General features: G+C 39.6%; 1 protein-coding gene across 1 annotated transcript in view; it reads right to left on the reverse strand.

Moving 5' to 3' along the window:
• Window positions 1–5,285: 5,285 nt before the first annotated feature.
• The window catches only part of CHRNA5 (cholinergic receptor nicotinic alpha 5 subunit), a 35,715-nt gene continuing 28,767 nt past the window's right edge, over window positions 5,286–12,233 (reverse strand). Inside the window, exons 4-6 of the mRNA XM_074236316.1 lie at window positions 10,321–10,430; window positions 7,567–8,398; window positions 5,286–5,447 (exon numbers count right to left, since the gene is read on the reverse strand). Coding sequence (XP_074092417.1) covers window positions 5,286–5,447; window positions 7,567–8,398; window positions 10,321–10,430 — 1,104 coding nt within the window. The remainder of the gene's footprint in view (window positions 5,448–7,566; window positions 8,399–10,320; window positions 10,431–12,233) is intronic.

Consider the following 12,233-nt stretch of genomic DNA (forward strand, 5'->3'; position numbering starts at 1 on the left):
CTGCTGGTCCATTGTCCAAGAGCTCCCTCTGTCCTCCATCTTTCTTTAAGGGAATTAGACGCATCTCTGGCTGCCATTGTAAGCCACAAACCTCCTCTGTTTTGAACTAGTAAATTTTAACACATAAATGTCCTTCACTTCACTAACCCCTAACACCTTAATCGTCAGGGATGCATCAAGAAGACAGTGTATTAATTTATAACAGCAAGGATAACAAATTTTATAAATAATACAACATGGGGAAAATTACAAATAAAAATGGAAAGCCTAATTCTTCTGCATGGGAACTATGCATATTCAGCATAATTCAGTTCAGCACAATTTTATTAAGTGCAAGATGTTGGAGGTACAAAGAAGAAAAAGCATTTTCTATCTCCAAAGAGCTTACCTTTTAGTAGGGGACAAGTTATATGCGCGACTAAGCAAAGGAGCAGACCCCAAAAGTCCTCGGCAAACATCAAATCCCAGATTTAAAACTGGAAGGAACCTTAGAATCCAGATTCTTCTTTTTTTACAATTGAGGAAACCAAGACCCCAAAAGATTAAGTGATTTACCCGAGGTGACACGGCAGAGCCAGGAATTCAACCCTGGTCTTTTGATTCCAAATCCATTGTGATCAGAACAGAAAGAAGAGAGATCTAGATAGAATACCAGAAGAAATTTGTGAAAGAGTAGTTTATGGGGGCAGCTAGGTGGTACAGTGGATAGAATTTCAGTCCTGGAGTGAGGAGGACCTGAGTTTAAATCCAGTCTCTTGATCCTTACCTAGCTTTGTGATCTTGGGCAAGTCACTTAATTCCATTGCCTCACAAAAATGAGAAGACAACTAAAAAAGGGTAAAATAGTAGTTTACTGTCTGTTGGAAGGAGAAGGAGGTCAGGGAAGGCTTCCTAGAGGTGCTGAAAGAGCATCTTCAGATATTTCAGTGGTTAATAGCAAACCACTGGAGAGAAAACCCTATAAAGTTTGAGGCATATGACAGACATTAGACATGTGATTTTCTGGTATAGCTATGCAGCAAGGAAATACGGTACAAGAAAACTAGATTTAGAGTCAGAAAGGCCTCAAACACATACTAACAAGTGACTTTTGCCTCAGTTTCCTCATCCATAAAAGGGGGTTATTAAGACACCTACTTCCAAGATTGTTGTGAAAGTCAAATGAGATAAAGGGTCCAGGGCTTCACAAAACCTAAAACATTGTATAATTAAATGATAATAATAATAACTGCTATTACTATTAAGAACTTCTCTCCCTAAGAGTTAAATCTTGCTTGATGGTATTTATTACAAGTAACTTACAGTCTTTTAAAAATCTGCTTATTTCTTTTCACAAACTTTTTTTTTTATCTCCCTCCCATTGCACACAAATCTTTGGGACAAATGTTACTGATAGTCTTATAAATGTATTGGGGCACAAAGCTTGGGTGGTTTGTTCAGGGTTGCCCAGGTGGTGTCCAAAGTGCCTTGGACCCAGGGAGGTAACCTGGAGAGAGGTTTAAATCTAAATGACAGAGCTTGCCACTTACTACATCAGCTCCCTTCTTGGTAAAATAAGGGATTTGGATAAGAAACCTCTGGGGTTCTTTCAGCTCTAAGACTAAGATTCTCTGATTTAAAACAAGGATCAAAGGGGAATATTTGGTGAGATGAGAACTGAATGCAGATCCCTCCTACCCCCTTGCTAATATCAATCAATCAATCAATCAATCAGTCTACCAACTCAACAGAAAATTATTAAACTCCTCTTGTGTCAACCCTTAAGTCTGCTTGGTAATACAGAGACCAAGAATGGACCAATTCCTGCCCTCAGGGAGCTTGCATTTATACTGGCCTTAATAAGACAGAACTGCTTTGTATATAAATTCACAGCCATGACACATATTAAACTGAAGGTGATTATTCACTTCTCCCCAAAGCTGGTTAAATTTAACAAGCATTTATGGATCACCTCGTGTGTGCATTTAGGAAAGGTTTCACCTTAGGATCCCTTCTTTCTGTAAATGAATGTAAGCTCATTTAGAAAAAGTCTGTCTCCCGCAAGCACTCCATCCAACAGGAATTTCTCTCTTGCCCCAAGTGGGGTACAGCTTGGCTTTTCTTTCACAACTCCTTTTCTGTCAAAAATTCAAATGTTTCTTAACTGCCTTTGGACTAGATTTTGTTCAGAGGTCAAGGGTTCTTTATCTGGACCAGGGAGGGTCTTCAAACTGGGATGGAAAAAGCACCTTCCCTATTTTCTTCTACTCTGTTCAGAATTGAACCAGTTCCTTCTATTTTTAAAAAACATTTTTCTAGAAAAGTGGTCCATAGACCACCAGATTACCACCAGGGTTGGTTCATCACACCCAAAAAGAGCAAAAACTCCTATAGTGGGGAGAATTTATACCTCCATCATATCTAGAATTACCAAATCTTGTATGACTCATTGACCTTTAGAAAAATTGCTTAATATGAGGAGAAAAATATCATGTACTACTATCATCATCAAAGGGTGAACCTGGTCCCCCTTTTGAACCCTCTTAGACTGCCATCTTGATTGTAAAGAAAAAGCTAATGAGAGACCATGTTAATCTTCTCTTTCTCCTCAGAATTAAAATCTGGTTTCCTGTGTGCAAATAAAACATGCAAAAATAAGTGACTCACTTGTCCATTTTTCAAGAGGCACATTTTTATGAATTTTATTTGTACTTGAAATGTTTTAAAGTCACAGAGGGTGGGAAAGCCATTATGAGTTCCAGGCATGTCTGTGCTATAAACTATTCCAATATGCCCATGGTTCTGTAATCTCTTGGATTTGAATATTGCTTCCAGCAATGTAGAAGGAAACCCATCTGTGCTTTCCCACCCCTGCTCTTCTGCTCTGAGGGTTACTTCCAATACTTACTAGTTGGGGATGTTACTTAATGTCCCTGGGCCTCAGTTTCCTTTTCTGTAAAGAGAGGCAGTTGGACTAGAGGAGACTCTGAGGTCCCTTCTAGGTCTAGGTCTGTGATTCTGTGTGAATGGAGACATGGGCTATTCTACAAAATTAGGGTCAGCTAGGCAATAGAGACTCATTAAGTCAATCCATCATCACATCAAACGAGTTTTTCTAAAGAATCTACTGACTATAAAATACAAGTTAACTAGTCATGGAACCTGCCCTCCAAATGTGGTTAACTTGCAGAATAAATGCCTCAATCCAAGTTGGGTTTTCCAATAGTCATCTAAATTCAAGTAATACCTCAAGAATTCAAAATGAAGAAAGATCGCTGACCTTCTTGCCTGTTCCTCTAGCCATGAATGCATGTTTAGAATTGATGTGGATCATTAGTTTGTAATCAAGTGCATCACACCAAGAGATGCAGCTACTTTTATTTATTTCCTCCTGCTTGTTAGCCTTGGAACTTGGAGAATGAGAGATCAAAGCTGGCTTAGTATTGCTTCATTAAAGTGTTATTGTTCAGTCAACGGCACATGATCCATTTGAGATTTTCCTGGCAAAGATAATTGGAGTGGTTTACCATTTCCTTCTCCAGTTCATTTTACAGATGAGGAAATGGAGGCAAATAGGGAGAAATGACTTGTCCAGGGTCATATAGTTAGTAAGTGTCTGAGGCCAAATTTGAACTCAGGAAGATGAGTCTTTCTGACTCCAGGTGTGATGCTCTATTCACTGGATCACATGAGACTAATTGGACGCAGGCTGAATGTTGTCTTCAAAGCCCAATGGTTCTTTGCAAGGAAAAGAGATTCCACTAAGAAAATCTGAAAAATCCAGTATGGAAGTTCCAGCCAGAATTGCCTTTGTAATTGTGGAAAATACATTCTGTGTACCACATATAAAGAATGCAGATATTTAGGTAGAAATGGGATGATCCAAAATTATAACATTTTGAATAATGTTATATAAAGTAACAAAAGAGGGGAGAATAATACTGGAAAGGATCTGGAATTTCAGGTAGAATGGGAAACTCCACCAAAAGAACACCTGTCTCCAGATCACCAAGGGACCAAGCCTTAGTAGCCAAGCCCCAAGGAGGTCCTGGGGCAAAAAAGGCTGGGGCACCTGGCCCAAGGTTACCCAGGAAGGAAGTATCTGGAGGTGGAATCTAAACCCCGCTATTCCTGAGATAATTTGACAATTTAATTTAATTTAAACCAAAGAGAATTACTTTGATTGATAGGTGGGGGAGGAGGGAAAGAATGCTGCCAAAATCAAAGCTAAGTACACCCTGAAGAAAAAGCTTCTAAAGGAACGTGCATCCAAGCACTTTAGCATTTATGTGATTTTACGGTGGAGGGACGGGATCCCATTTATAGTGAAAGGAGATGTGGAGAAACAACACAAAAATGAACAGTTGGTTGAAGCATCTAAAGAGGAAAACTCTAAGGGGACTTCCAATCATATACAACCAAAAGAAATATTGATTTTTAAAGACTAAAAACCAGTGTGGTGTTTACTTGTGATTTTTTTATAATATAAAACCATTCTATATTTAACATAGTATAGCACAAAATGAAAAAAAATAGAAATTATTTACAAGATGAAGACAAGGTAAAAGAAACCCAGAATTTTAAATTTTGGATAGTTTCACCCAGATCAGAACACTTCAAATTAATATTAAACCTTAAATCGCTGTGCAAATGTGTTGTCAGAAGTAATGTTGACATTCTGCAATGATGTCAAGAAGAGAGCCTCTTTTAAAAGTCTCATGCATTATTGGTCATAAATTGACATAACCAAGGAAGATATGCGGGCAAAGATGGATAGAGTACTGGATTTGGAATCAGGACAACTCATTTTCCTGAGTTCAAATCTGGTCTCAGACACTTAGTGGCTACATGATCATAGGCAAATTACTTAACCCCGTTTGCCTCAGAACTTCATATGTAAAATGGTCTGGAGGAGGAAATAGCAAAGCACTCCAGTATCTTGGCCAAGAAAATCTACGAAGGGGTCATAAAGAGTCAGACGACAACTGAAATGACTCAATAACAACAATAAAGGAAGCTCCGTTGGGTCAATGATCAATGATCCCATTTGGAGAACAGTTTCTAATTCTGTTTAGCATACTTTGGGAACTACATTATTTCTGCAGATTGATTCTATTACATATAGTCTCTGAGAGAAAGCTAGTGTCCACACATTAGGATCTATAGTGGGTGTGAGGATGCCAATTTCATTTTAAAATTTAAACATGATTTATTCTTTATTTCTTCATAGTTGTCAAAGAAGACTTTGAGAGATCCCAGGTCCCTTTCTTTTGGATAATCCTGTCTAGGCCATCCTTGAGACAGTATCACTTATTTGTATTCCCAATATGATTTGGTATGAGGATACTGGCCCATTTATAAATGACAGGAACAAAAAGCCCAAGTGATCCAATTATTGAAACCAGAAGAAAAGTCCATAAAAACATCCGGTCAAGTACCTGGGCTATGAATTTCCAGTCTTCAACAACCTATTATGATAAAAAAAAAAAGAAAATAGAAATAGTCAAAAACATATGAAACATCTATTTTCATCATCCTGTCCAAATTTCATATTATATCAAATACTTTACAATTTGTATTTTATGAATATTTTATAATAGAATACAAAAGAGTCTTATGTCACAGGCTATAAGAGTTACTAGACGGTGGCTCCATTACTCAAGACCTCGGGCCATCTCCCATCATTGTATGTCCTAAGCTCTGACTTTATCTGCCACATTCTAGAAGAATGGGATCCCCGACATGAGAAACTGAGGAGACAATATTCAAGCCTCTCCTAGGAAATAATAGTAATTAGCATTTATATAGCCCTTTTAAGTTTGTGAAGCAATTTATCCATGTTCTTTCATTTGCCTTCATCCTACCAAGGCAGAGAAGTGGACAGTAACTTTCTCAGTCACACTGATGCTTGTCCAGAGTCTAGAACCTGGGGCTCCTGACTAGTAATCAAGTGCTGTCTTAGATCCACCATGCTGCTACCTTTGAATAGGCAGCCTTTGAATAGATTGTCTAGCCCCTGTGTTGGGCTAGAATCCACCCTAACCTCCACCTTATAAGAGTTCTTCATTTCTTTCAATGCTCTGCTCATGGTGCTCATGTACCACTTCCTAAATGAGACCTTTCCTGATGTCCTACACTGCTACCACTTTCCAACCAACCAAAGTTCCTCGAGTTGATTTAATATCTTGTAAAATATCTAATAGGGAGACTAGGGAGACTTTCTGTCTTGCTAAGATTAAAATGAATGTTGGAAATGGAAATTCTAGTCTCTGTAAGATAGACATTTGAAATGGGTTAGTTACAACCCCCCAATGGGGATGAGGGTAGGGGATCTTTGAAGTTCCCTCCAACTCTTAATCCATGGCCCTATGGACACATGTTATCTCTTCTGATAGAATTTTGAGGTCACAGATGGTTTAGGTTTTTGTGTTTTTTCAGTGTCTGGGACATGGTTGTCACAAATGCTTATTGACTTATTGCTTTTTCTTTTGAATTCATACCCTAATTTGTGTGTGTGTGTGTGTGTGTGTGTGTGTGTGTAGACAAATTTTGGTATCGGAAACTTACTAGCTACATGACCTGAATAAGTGACTTAATCCTGTGTACCTCAGTTTCCTTATCTATAAAATGAGTCAGAAAAGGAAATGGCAAACCACTCTGGTTATCTTTGTCAAGAAAACCTCATATGGGGTCACAAAGAGTCAGATCTGATTAAAATAACTGAACAACAACCACAAAATCTTTGATTTATATATCAAATTATGCATTATAGATTTTGTCTTATGTATGTACATCAAAAATAGACAACAAGACCTAGAGGATAGAGACCTGGTATCAGAACTTAGATCTGGGTCCAAAATCTACCTCTAACTCATTCTGACTAAGGGACTTTGGTCAAACTATTTCCCCTCTCAGAGATGGGGGCCACTTGCTCTGTTGCTGAGGAGATCCAACCTGCATCAACAGATGTCTAGACGTTGTATTTCATTGGTATTTTATACCTTATACCTTATACCAGTGAAATACAAGGTCTGGACTATATTTCTTTTTTTGGGGGGGGGGGCGTTTAGGTTTTTGCAAGGCAAATGGGGTTAAGTGGCTTGCCCAAGGCCACACAGCTAGGTAATTATTAAGTGTCTGAGACCGGATTTGAACCCAGGTACTCCTGACTCCAGGGCTGGTGCTTTATCCACTGCACCACCTAGCCGCCCCCCGATCTATGATGCTTAAAGAATCTACAACTTCCACCAGTCTAAATCACAATCCTATGACTTTTCTGAGTCATTATGTTTTATTGTCTTTTGTTGTTGTTTTAGATTTTTGCAAGGCAATGGGGTTAAGTGGCTTGCCCAAGGCCACACAGCCAGGTCATTATTAAGTGTCTGAGGTCGGATTTGAACCCAGGTACTCCTGACTCCAAGGCCGGTGCTTTATCCACTGCGCCACCTAGCCGCCCTGACAAACCATTTATCTTGAAAAATATTTTGGGTCATCATTTCAACTCAAAAGCTAGGGAGTAGTAAGCCAGATATGGCTCTTTATCTCCCTCTTAAATCTGAGTTTAACTCAGAAGACACTGGAACAGACCTCACGGACTTCATTCTCCTTCATGACGTGCCTCGTGATATAGCGGATGGAATCAAGAGCAGCCTCCAGGGTGTTCCGAGAGGATCCCGAACCATTGATCTTGCCGGCTTCTTCCTTGTGGGCAAAGTAGCGATCCACATGACTTCTCATGCAAAGAAGCTTTGGGAGCTGATGAAGAAAGATTTTGCGAACCCACGGAGCCATGGGATTGTGTGTGGAAGAGGAGCGATGGTTAATGTTGATGGCAAAGACAGTCACCATGATTGACAATGTCACAAAAATCATAGTAAACACTAAGTACTCTCCAATCAGAGGGATGACTTTGGAAGATGATGGAATGATCTCTTCAATAACTAGAAGGAAGACAGTCAAGGACACAAGCACCGAAGTGCAGAGACAGATCTTTTCACCTTCGTTGGAAGGAAGATAGAAGACAAGCACAGTTAAAAAGGAGAGTCCAATGCAGGGTATGATGAGGAAAAGGGTATAAAAGAGAGGCAAACGCTTAATGACAAATGAGTAGGTCACATAGGGATACCAGCAACATCCATCGGTTCTGTTCCCTTTGATTCCGGTGGCACTCACTATTTCCCATTCTCCATTATCAAAGAAATCTCTTTTGTCTACATCATAATCCTCTAATACTAAATCCACCTGTGACCCATCATATGTCCATGAACCAAATTTCATAGAACAATTTTGGAGATCAAATGGGAAAAAGGTGACATCTATGGTGCAGGAGCTTTTGTAGTTGGCCGGTGGGGTCCAAGCCACAGTGCCATCATATCTTACAACTGCTTTTGTGTTGGTCCCTTCAAAGCGTCCATCTGCACTGAAACAACACGCATGTGAACATATATTAATAACATGGGAAAACAAACCACCCAAATAATTATCTCACATGCAGTTGTTATTTTTGCTTGTCTCATAATGCAAATACTAGAATTTACTAGTACTAGGAACACTGAATTTTATCATTTAATGACTTAAATATATAATTTTAGCTACTATAAAAATCACATTAATGTGCAGCATGAGGTAATAGAAAACTAGGCCACAATGCTATATTTCAAAGAGGTCAAAGATGGTAGGTAGGGACCTATAGATATATAGATATATATCTGTCTCTCTGTATGTATGTGTGTGTATATCTATATCTATAACTGTATCCATATCCGTATCTGTATCCATATCCGTATCCATATCCATATCCATATCTATCTATATCTATATCTATATCTATATCTATGTCTATGTCTATGTCTATGTCTATATCTATATCTATGTCTATCTATATCTATATCTAATCTATATCTATATCTATATCTATATCTATATCTATGTCTATGTCTATGTCTATATCTATATCTATGTCTATCTATATCTATATCTAATCTATATCTAATCTATATCTATATCTATGTCTATGTCTATGTCTATATCTATATCTATGTCTATCTATATCTATATCTATATCTATATCTATATCTATATCTATAAAACATTCATAGTAGCACTGTCTGTTGAAAGATGCCCATGAATTAGGGAATGACTGAACAAGTGAAAGTAGCAGAATATTATTTCCCCCTAAGAAAAAGGACAGAATTCAGAGAAATCTTCAAGGACTCATATGAATTGATGCAGAGTAAAATGAGCAAATTATAATAATATACATGATAACCATAATTTTCTAAAGGAAAACAATTTTGAAAGACTAAAGAACTCTGATTAATTCAGTGACCAGTATTAATTCAATGACCTAAGAACACTGATGATAAAACATACTTTTCCACTTCTTTACAGAGAGGTGGTAGACTACAGTTGAGAAATCAGACAAATATGTTCAGGCAGAGCTAAAGAGGTCACTTATTTCACTTGAATATAATTATTTGTTATAATAAAGGGTTTTTATTGGGAGAGATGGTAAGAAATTAGTGCTAGAGGAAAGAGAGGAGTGAAGGAGAGGGAGGGAAGGAAGGAAGGAAGGAAGGAAGGAAGGAAGGAAGGAAGGAAGGAAGGAAGGAAAGAAAGGAGGGAGGGAGGGAGGGAGGGAGGAAGGAAGGAAGGAAGGAAGGAAGGAAGGAAGGAAGGAAGGAAGGAAGGAAGGAAGGAAGGAAGTAAAGAAGGAAGGAAGGAAGGAAGGAAGGAAGGAAGGAAGGAAGGAAGGAAGGAAGGAAGGAAGGAAGGAAGGAAGGAAGGAAAAGAGGTGAAAAGGGAGGAAGGGTGAAAAGGAGGGAGGGAGGAAAACAAGCTTGGAACTTCCTAATTAAAGTCTTTCTACTATGCTTCTTCCCAGACTCAGAGTTCAAAGGATCATTTATCTGGAGCTGGAAGGGACCTCAAAAATGATCTGTCCCTTCATTTTGTAGATGAGTAAACTGAGGCCCAGAAAAGTTAAATGTCTTTCCCAAGGCCACTCAAGAAATATGTCACAGAGCTGGGATTTGACCCCAGTTCTTCTGTTTCCAAAGCCCTTGTCTTTATAAAAGCATGAAATGAAAACTCCTAGGCCAGGCATGGTGTCCTAGATGCTAAGCACACAATGGCTGCTCCATATGACAGAAATATGAGCTACCAAGGGGCATTTTAATATGCAAGCTAATAGAAAAAGACAAGATGAAATCCAGAAGGAATGTGATTCGATCACGCAGCTCTATAAATCTGCACATGGTGGAAGAGGAGAGGCATGGTGAATATTTACACAGCCTGCTTTTATTCTACAAACATAAATCACACTAATGGTATCACTCTTACTTGTCAAACAATACTATGTCTGGAGTCCAGATGGAGTCAGAGGGGACACGGATAGCTTTGATTCCGGCGTAGTCATCAGGGTTCCATCTTAATTTCACATCAACCCATTCCTTAAAAATAAAGAACACTGCAGGCATAAGAAAAACTCAATATCTGAAAAAGTTGGCAGGCAGGATAAACAATCATGAATTCTCAAAGAGCTTTATAATTCAATTATTTACAATTACATGAATAAATAATGATAGAAGGGAGTCTGAGTTAAGTGCAAAGGAGAAATTGAGGCACAGTGTTATGGGAAATCTGGGTGAGAACACTTTTACCTGGTGGGGGAAGGGTAGGAGAGAATAGAGCAGGGAAGGTCCCATGGGACTCTTTCTTGCAAAAGCAGGGGTTCTACCTCCTTTCTTATCTTCCTAGGGGATAATCCTGCCTATCCTGTCTACAATTCTTAGCTGGCAGGGGCTTGGTTTCTCCCCCTCCCCCTCAGAACACCTACAGTTGTGGTCCCCAGGAAGCACAGGTGAGAACCTGCAAGCCAGGTGCTCAGGGGCTCTTCCTAGACCCCGTTCCACTAGAATCTGCACAGGGATCCTGGGAAAGAAAGGGAAAGTAGAGATGCAGAGCCATGAATGGGGACAGTCACTCATATGTCCCCTTCATTCCTATCAGTGTACCCGCCTGCAAGTGGATCCTAGTCACACACCCAACAGAACATTATCCCAAGGAGGCTAGATAATGGAATTTGGTTCTTTTAAACTGGACCCAAAATGGAATTGGTTTAAGAAACATCCAGTGAAGAAACACCCTTAACCAATGCAGATTAGCACCTACTGTGCCAGTTGTAGTCTTAGAGAGAGTCCTAGGCCATCAAGAAGTTAAGGGATTTTCCAAGGGTCACACAATCAGCCCCTGCTGGAGACAGGACTTGAATCCAGACCTTCCTCTCAATCCACTATTCTAAACTGCCTCTACCTCTCCTCTCTCTCTGTTACTCTCTGTCTCTATCTTGCTCTTTGTCTGTCTATTTCTGTTTCCCTATGTCTTTTCCCCTTTTTCTCTCTCTGTCTCTCTTTCCCCCATCTCCCTCTCTCTGTCTCTCTGTCTCTCTCTCTCTCTGTCTCTCTCTCTTGTGTATGTGTGTCTCTTTGTCTCTCTCTGTCTCTGTGTGTGTATCTGTCTGTCTCTCTTTCTCAACATCTCTGTGTCTCCTCTCTTTTTTGTACTCTGTCTTTCTTTGACTCTCCTTCTGTTTGTCTCTCCTGTTCTCTTTTTTCCTTTCTCTCTCTCCCTCCTCCCCTCCCTCTTAGGCAGGAGGTCTACTGGTCCATTCCCAATACTGATCAGCATGGAGTTCACTTTTCCAACCTGAGCCAGTTCGCGCCTCCTAAAAATGGTGACCTTCCATAACCAGGGCTCACCAGACTGTTCCAAACTTACCTCAGACACCCAACCAGCTTTAACCCAATTGCAGGGGCTCCCCAGCAGCGGAGACTACAGATGTGTTCTACACACCAAACCTTTCTCTGATCTCTTGAGAATAAAAGTTGCAAAGAACTCAACAGTCATCAGAAAGGCACCAGGTGGTTTTTAAGTAGGTTGGAGCACATTTCCAACAAATACATGTGTTAAAATGACCCAGACCCTATAGTTGATTGGGCAGATCAGTCATGGAGCAAGGAGAAGAGATACTAGGTGACCAGTCCAATCCAACTCTGAGTTCATGCAACATACTGAAAGACCCAGAAAAGGCCTCCAGCACATGAGGACAAATCCTCTGTGAGTGATTTATAGAAAGACAGAGATGAAAAAATCACACAGGTTGAGGTGAGGAAAGGCTATGATTTCTACTGGAGCATACTCCTGCCCAGGAAACCAGTAACTGAATTTTTCATGGTCAAAGCAATTCTCTAACT

The sequence above is a fragment of the Macrotis lagotis genome, chromosome 4 (genome assembly GCF_037893015.1).
Source record: "Macrotis lagotis isolate mMagLag1 chromosome 4, bilby.v1.9.chrom.fasta, whole genome shotgun sequence".
Lineage (NCBI taxonomy): Eukaryota > Metazoa > Chordata > Mammalia > Peramelemorphia > Peramelidae > Macrotis > Macrotis lagotis.